This window comes from Moschus berezovskii, chromosome 8 (assembly GCF_049115385.1).
Source record: "Moschus berezovskii isolate FMDL1 chromosome 8, NW_MosBer_1.0, whole genome shotgun sequence".
Lineage (NCBI taxonomy): Eukaryota > Metazoa > Chordata > Mammalia > Artiodactyla > Moschidae > Moschus > Moschus berezovskii.
The window spans coordinates 95186218-95193941 of NC_142467.1; the positions used below are offsets into that span (position 1 = coordinate 95186218).

The following is a 7724-nucleotide window of genomic DNA, read 5'->3' on the forward strand; positions in this document are numbered from 1 at the left end:
GATCCCATATGCTGCAACTAAGACCCAGCACAATCAAATAAATAAATAAAAACAAATATTATTTAAAAAAGAACTTGCCTGCAAAGCAGGCCAGCCAGGAGCCCCACAGACAGAGCCTGGAACTAGGAACGAGTCCCCTATCCCAGGTCACAAACACGATCATAAAGAGGCATCAGAAAACAACAGGATGCCCATCTGCTTCAGGTACTAGGTGAGTGTGATGGAGACTGTAAGACAAGGATGTTTAAACTAACAATGGAAAAGAAGGCATCAAAAACCAAATGGGCCATACACTCAAAACAGACCTACTGATCTGAAAAAGAAAGATACTTTGCAGAACTGAGAGACAGTGACACTAAGTACTTATGGGTTTGTATACATGTGCTCAATCATGTCCAACTCTTTGGGACCCCATGGACTGTAGCCCCACCAGGCTCCTCTGTTCACGGGATTTCCCAGACAAGAATACTGGAGTGGGCTGCCATTTCCTCCTTCAGGGGAACGTCCTGACCCAGGGATTCAACCTGCATCCCCTGCACAGGCAGGCAGATTCTTCACCGCTGAGCCACCTGGGAAGCCCTACGTTTAATGGGTTCAGGTGATGGATAAGCCACAGCTGAAGAGAGAACCAGCCAAGTGGAAGACAGAGCTGAAAGAAATCACCTGGCAGCTCCATGGAGGAGGCTGAGGGGGTAAGGAGAGGATTAAGTTCTAAGAGGCGTCTACAGGCGGCGGGACGAGAGGCAGCGAGGGTGGGAATGAAGACACTGAGGACTGTGGAAAACAGCCTGTTTATTAGGGGTGGCATCACTCCTTGAGGGAGAAATGCATCTTGTCGTTGATCATCTTGCGCTCAGGGTTCAGGCGCTTCAGGATCTGAGCCAGCACATTCACTGTCTGCTCACTGCTCAGCCCCGTCTTCTTGGTCTGGAACTTCTTCAGCAGGTCCTTGGTGGTCATGGGCTTCCGCGTCAGGTAGCGGCGCACGGCGTCTTCAGTCACTTGAACGTCGCTGGAGGTGGGGAGGTGGGTGTCAGCGGGTGTCCTCTGTCCCTGAGCCCCCTGACCCCCAGCCCCCACTGGCCCCTGCCATCCTCGCCAACTTACCCACTGCTGGGGGTTGACTTCCCCGACTGGGGCTGAGGAGTGGATTTCCCGGACAAGCTCTGGGGCCCGGCATCCAGTCGCAGCCGCTTAGCTGCCGGCGTTTCGCTGGTGCGCTTCCCTGTGGGAGGGGGCAGTGGGGCTGAGACCAGGTCTGGGAGGCTGGATCGCCGGGCAGGGGGCTGGGGGACAGTGCTGGGGTCATGTGTGCAAGAGGCTCAGAGGACGCGGAACAGGAAGACCAGGATGCGGTCAAGAGGGCGGGCAGGGCGGGATGGGGGGTCACTACTCACCCTGCTCCAGCTTGCTGGCGGCTGCCCGGAGGGTGGAAGAAGTACTGCCGGCCTCAGTGCTGGGCGTGCCTGGCCGGCTGTTACCCCGGGAACTGCCCCCTGATGGCTTCCGCTCCCTTTTGGGGGGCGTCTTCTTTTTCTGTGGAGATCGCAGCTGAGCACACATGTTGGGAGAGGGCCCCCCACCGTCCTACCTAGCCGGCCCTCCCTCAGCTGGGCCTTACCGCCATGAAGAGTGCCGAGGAGGCTTCACTGTCGATGTCACTCTCTTCCGAGCTGTCGGACTCCTCGCTGCTGTCTGCAAGGGGCCAGAGGAGGGGATGTCAGGGCCGGAGACCCCTGAGCCAGCCCTGGGCCCTGTCCCAGATCAGGGGCTCAGGGGGGCCAACCCACCTTTCCTCCGCTTCTTCTCCTGCGGCGTGGGCGCCTTCTTCTCCTCCTCCTCCTCCTTTTCCTCCTCGGGCGGCTTTTCCTCCTCACTCTCTTCACTGCTCTCACTCTGCTCGTCCACGCCCTTGGGACCCTCCTCTTGCTGGGTGACCTTGGGCTTGCCTTCCAGCTCATCCTGGGAGCTGCTGTAAGACAGAGAGCGGGCAGAGGGTGAGTGAGCGCGTCCGCAGGCCGGCCCAGGGTCTCACACCCGCCTCCCGCCTGCCTCACCTAGAGCCGTCGGACATGTAGTCCACCTCCTGGCCCTCGAAGTCCCCGTCATCACTGTCCTCAAAGGCCTCATCATCTGAGCCCTTCTTCTTCTTCTTCCGGCCCCCCTTGCTGGGCGGTACCTTCTTCTTGGCCTTGGGGGCTCTGCCACCTGGGGAAGGACAGACAAGGTGAGGGGCTCAGATGGGCAGGCATCGTGTTGTGTGTATATAATGATGCCTGAACGTCTCAGGGGCTGTGGTGATGCCAGGATTGGCCCCAATTCCTCCAGGAGGCAGAGAGCTGGCCCAGGGTTGTACCAATCACCCACTGCCAAGCAGGGAATCCCAACTCCACACCCCCAGCCAACCCCTTTCTCTAACTCACACTCAAGGCCGCCATCCCTGGCCTAAATCACCGGGGCCAGCCAGCCACCGGGCAACCAGAGACCACCCCTTGGCCCAGAGCCTGCTGGTACGACTCAAACTGGCCAGTCCCAAGGCCATTCCCATGGAAATCCCAGTCGAGGCCATGGCCGAGAGAGACCTTCCTGGGACCTCCTAACCAACCCTGGTGCTTCCCCCAGCGGCCAAGTTCCTGGGGTGGATCCAGGGGTCTGCAAGTAACCAAGCAATCCTCTCAGGGGCATTCACCTCTCTGAGTCATCACACAGGACCTGGATTAATTACAACTGCCACCCCTGCCGCCCAGGGCTGGCTCCACCCGCCTCACCCTCCTCGCCGCTGGCCTCGCTGTCATCGGACGACATTTCCAGGTCGTCCTCCAGGTCATGGATGCGCAGCTCGCTGGCCTTCTTGCGGCTGCGCTTCTCCTTCTCCTCATCCTCCTCGTCCTGGTCCTGGTCTTTCAGTCGCCGCTGCTGCATGATGCTGAAGTGGTTCAGGACCTTGTTTCTCCTGTGGGGCGGGGGCAGTGTTACAGCAGGGGCTGGCAGCGGGCCTGGCTCCGGGGACCCCCTCCGGGAGTGGGCCTCATCCACTGGTGCCTCCCTGCACTTCCACCAGGTGTGCCCCGGGGGGGAGCCACTGATACAACTTAGGTGATGAGCAGGACGACCTGACCCCACACGTGGGGACACAAGCATGTGGCAGAAAGACCCTGAGATCACACAGGGAGAGCTGGCCCTCCTTTGGTTCCCTCTCTGCCCAGAGTCCCTCAGGAGAAGATCTCATGTGATGCTGACGCCCTAGCACTGGATCCACCTCCCCATTTCTCCAGTCCATCTGACCCCTGGAGCTGAGTCCCCAGCTCCCAGCTGGGCACAACGTCGGGGGCTTGCAGCCCTTTTCCAGGCGTGGCCCCATCACTCACCTCTCCCACTCCTCCTCAGCCTCCTCGGCCGTGAGCGTGCGGTGTTTGGCCAGCGGCGTGAAGTTATACCAGTTGTGCACAGGGAAAGCCTCAAAAGCCCCATCAGGGCACTGGGTGAAGATGTAGTAGGAGGTGTTTTCTGTCACGCCGCCCTTCTTTATTCCCTTGAACCTGCAGGGAGTTCAAGGTCACAGTCTGTGCAGGGAAGAGGGACCAGAGCCACCCCCAGACCACAGCCCCTGCATCCCTCTCTCCAGGGCCACCTGGGTTCTCCCAGCAAAATCTGAGGCTGGAAGGCTGGCCCACTGACTGCCTGAGCCTGGTTTCCCACATCTGGAAAAGGGCGGGGGGCTCCCTGCCCTCGCAGAGCAGGCTTAGGGCTCCTGTGCACTATACAGGTCATGGTCCGTTCTGGAAGGAACTGTTAGATGGGCCGTAAAGAGCACAGGGCTCTACTGTCAGACCCCTCTGGATTCCGCTCCGGAATCCTCCTTGAACCACTGCCAGCCCAGGCCCCTCTGGGCCTCCATCCTTTCCCTTTTCTGCCCACCCCCACCACCAAGTAGAGGCAGTCTTACAGAGTGCCCCTTCCCCACCTACAGCCTTCAGGCTGCCCAGGCCCCAGGCTACCCCAGGGCTCCAGCTGTGCCTGGCACTCCCAGCGCTCTCAGTCCACCCACTCTGCCATTGTCATGCGCTGTGACAGTCCCTGGGGCTCGGTGTTTCACGCCTTCGTGCTCACTGTTCAACCGGGAGTGCCCTTCATTTCCCTTAATCTCTGTCCTCCCCACGGTTCCCAACCCTCAGTTCTGGGCAGTCCTTGGCTGGGAGCAGGAGGACAGCAGGCGGAATTCCTGCATGCCTAGGGAACACTCGAGCATCCCCTTGGTTCATCTTCCCCAAAAAAACCCCTTCACGGGAGGATGAGCTGTCACCCCCAGCCATAGGACCTAGAAGTTCGGCCAAGGACACCGGGGAGTGGCGGGAGGGGCACTTACTTGCGGCCTGATTTGCCGTTGACCCGCAGCAGCCAGGGCTGGTCCTCTGGCCGGAACTCCTTGAGGACAATGCCGTACTTCTTCCTCCGCGCCTCCTCCCGGAGCTTGCGGTTGAACTCGCTGCCGGCGCCCGACTCGGGCATCTCTTCCTCTTGGTAAATCTTCTTGTTGCTCAGGTCTCGTTCCAGCCGGGCCTGGGAGGACGCAAGGCGACACTTCTCATCAGGGAAGCTGCTCCCCATCCAACGACACCCCTTCCTCCCCGAAGGCTGAGCGGTGGACCCTCAGAGCCAACTTCCCGCTTGGCGAAAAGAGGCTCTGTGAATGTGGGCAAAGGGATCTAAAGCCCGCTGCGATGTCTGTTTTTGCAGCTTTTTGAAAGTATGAAGTTATTTCCAAATGAAAAAAAAAAAAAGACACCCCAGAGTCCAATCACTTCTCATAAACTGTTTGCTGCAAACCCCATCACAGGCTCACCTAGTCCAGAGCCTTCACCTCCACCCTGCCTCCCTTCACTTGCCCTCGACCCCACAGTGGACAAATCTCTTTACAGACTGTTTGTAACCCTTTAATGGCTTCTGCTATGGATGAATGTTTGCGTGCCCCCAAAATGCATTCTCTTTGGCTGTGATCCGGGGCTTCTGGAATCTTAGTTCCCCCACCAGGGATAGAACCTGGGCCCCCGCAGTGAATGGGCTGGAGTCCCAACAGTTGTATCTCCAGGGAATTCCCCCTAAATGCATATAACCTAATCTCCAATGTGATGGTATTTGGGGGCGGGGCCGCTGGTAGATGATGATTAGGTTGTGAGGCTGCAGCCTTAATTAGGAGTGGGATAAGTACCCTCTTTAATAAAGGATTCCAGAGTGCTATGTCCCTCTTCTGCCAGGTGAGAGTACAGTGCAAATGCACCAGCTATGAACCAGAAAGCCTGCCCTCACTAGACACCAAATCTGCTGGCGCCCTGATCTTGGACTTCCAGCCTCCAGAATTGTGGGAAATAAATGTCTTGTTTATAAACCACCCAGTTTCTGGAATTATGCTAGAGCAGCCTGCAACAACTAAAACAGCTTCTAAAGACCGTTCTGGAGTCTCCAACAATGGGGGCTCTGAGTCACCTCTAGGAGGCAGCCCCCTCCTCTCTTGCCCAGATAGATCTCGACCTCAAATGCCCATCAATGGGCACAAATTTCAGGAGAAAGCCTCCTGCAGGGCCATACATATCTTGCCCTCAGGGGTGCCCAGAGGCTCAGTCTGGGCCTTAGTTATCATTTATCTGCACATGGGGAGAGCGGGGGATACTAAGCCTCAGTTACTATCACAACCAAGCAACTATTATATCAAATCCAGGGTCAGGTTTTCTCACATCCTCAGAACTCAGACTTACCTGATTCCAAGTAGTGAGGTTGACTTTATCGGCTGCATTGAAAGCCATGATATTGTATTTCTTGGTGGTATTTCTGGAATGGACAAGAAAGAAGAGGCAGTGCTCAGTCAATCATTCATTAATTCAGTAAACCCTGCCAGGCTCAGTCCTTTGTGCTGGGCAACGCTGGAGACCCATGAAAAAAACCCAGAGATCAGTTAGGGACAAATATTTCTGGGAAGCCAAGATGGGATAATTAGGAACTCAGCCCTGGGCAGGGGGGTGGACAGGCAGGGAATGCCTCCTGAAGAAGGAAAATACTGTAACGGAATTTCGCAGGATCAAAAAGAACCCACCCAGTAGAGTCAGAGTTGCCATTCCTGGCTGAGGGAATCCTAGGCAGGGAGGTTGCGTGTTACTGTATATTAATGTACTCATTCATTCACTCCATTAAAAAAACAGTAATGCCCGAGAGGCCTAGGCTCAACCCCAGCCCTGGAAGAAAAATCAGACACTCCTGGAGGCTCAAGATTTTAATCCTTTTCTGGAGGGAGAAGGGGTTGGTAGGATCAGGGACTTACTTGGGAACTCGGACGACATACTCAGTGACATTCTGGCTGCTGGGGCCCTGAGGGGAGAAAAAGCAGGACAGTGAGTGAGAGGCTACAGAGGCCACCACCGGGACCGCAGTCGAACCGCCTTGCCGCACACTTACGAGGGCCGCCATGGGCGATGGGCGATTGACCCGGGTCCGGTCAGAACCTCTTTCTTTACGCCTCCCTCGGGGTGCGCGTCCCTCGGTTCCGCGGAGGCCGCCCTCGAGGTGTCGGTCTCTGGCCTCGATCACGGACCGTACGCCGGGGATACAACCGATCCTGGGAAAAGCTATCCGGAGTCGGCGCTGGGTCGGCGATCAGCTTGAGATCGCCTGTGCCAAGTCTGCGCCTGCGCAGACGCCTAAACCGGAATCGAAATCCCTCAGCAGGCCTACTCGAAGCAACCTACTCCGAACTGAAGGCAACACCTTCTCTATCTAGCGTGCTGACGGCCCGCAGTATATATAGCACGATAATCCCATCAAGCCGATAACCTCATCATGCGGATAACCCAATCAGGTGATGTGGGGACGCCCCCAGTGACATGACATCTCAGGACCGCGGGGTATCTTGGGAAGGAAGGGAGGAAACCCGCCACCCTCAGGCCTGTCGGGCTATTTGCGCATGCGCTACTTTACTCCGGAAGTGAGTTCGGGGAGGCCGCGTTACCACAGCAACCGAGGCCTCCTCTGCAGCCGACTGCTGCGGCTCTACCTGAGCCTCTTTGGGGTTCATTTCTCCCCACAGCCCCCGAGGGTAGCCCTATCATCTCGCGAAATAATCGGACCAGGGGCCCTTGTGACGTTCAACCAAACCAGGAGGGGTCAGGGCCTGTGTAGGGGATGGAGCGCGATCACCCCACGGGCCGCAGGTGGGTTGGGTTTGTGCAAGTCCAAGCTGCCCCAAATAGGCAGGCCTCTGAGGCCCCAGAAGAAGGGAAACATCGCGGGGGTGGCTGGCTTACTCGGGGGAAGGGAGGGAGGTTGTGGAGGGGGGAGAATGCAGGTAACCCCGCCTCGAGTCCAGGTGTGCACACGCCCCTCCTCCCGGCCCCCTACCTTATAGTAACACAACTGCGCATGCTCAGGGCCAGGTATTCTGTGATCCACTTTAGCACCTGCTGGGCTTCCCTTGTGGCTCAGCTGGTAAGGAATCCGCCTGCAATGCGGGAGATCTGGGTTCGATCCTTGGGTTGGAAAGGTCCCTTGGAGAAGGGAAAGGCTACCCACTCCAGTATTCTGGCCTGGAGAATTCCATGGGTCATAAAGAGTCGGACATGACTGACTGACTTTCACTTTTAGCACCTGCTGCGCTGGGTTCTGGAAAGTCCATGGGGAATGTCGGAAGCCAGCACTATAAACTACAGGTCTCCATAGATGTGTCTGATAGTTATGGA

At 57.2% G+C, this 7724-nt stretch overlaps 1 protein-coding gene across 1 annotated transcript; it reads right to left on the reverse strand.

The window, feature by feature from the left end:
• Positions 1 to 775: 775 nt before the first annotated feature.
• GTF2F1 (general transcription factor IIF subunit 1) lies at positions 776 to 6866 on the reverse strand. The gene is made up of 12 exons (XM_055430803.2): positions 6448 to 6866; positions 6314 to 6360; positions 5754 to 5826; positions 4367 to 4560; positions 3369 to 3539; positions 2769 to 2953; positions 2058 to 2208; positions 1791 to 1972; positions 1622 to 1695; positions 1398 to 1536; positions 1108 to 1225; positions 776 to 1012 (listed from the first exon to the last, which is right to left on the reverse strand). The coding sequence occupies exons 1-12, from the start codon at positions 6457 to 6459 to the stop codon at positions 808 to 810; spliced, it is 1551 nt and encodes a 516-aa protein (XP_055286778.2). The 5' UTR covers positions 6460 to 6866; the 3' UTR covers positions 776 to 807.
• Positions 6867 to 7724: the final 858 nt, after the last annotated feature.

Bases quoted from the DNA above. Each gene is read 5' to 3' on its own strand.
- GTF2F1 (XM_055430803.2), bottom strand. The intron at 1,226-1,397 runs GTGAGTAGTGAC...CCCCTCCCACAG, and splicing joins CGCCAGCAAGCTGGAGCAGG to GGAAGCGCACCAGCGAAACG. The intron at 1,013-1,107 runs GTAAGTTGGCGA...CCCCACCTCCAG, and splicing joins AAGTCAACCCCCAGCAGTGG to CGACGTTCAAGTGACTGAAG.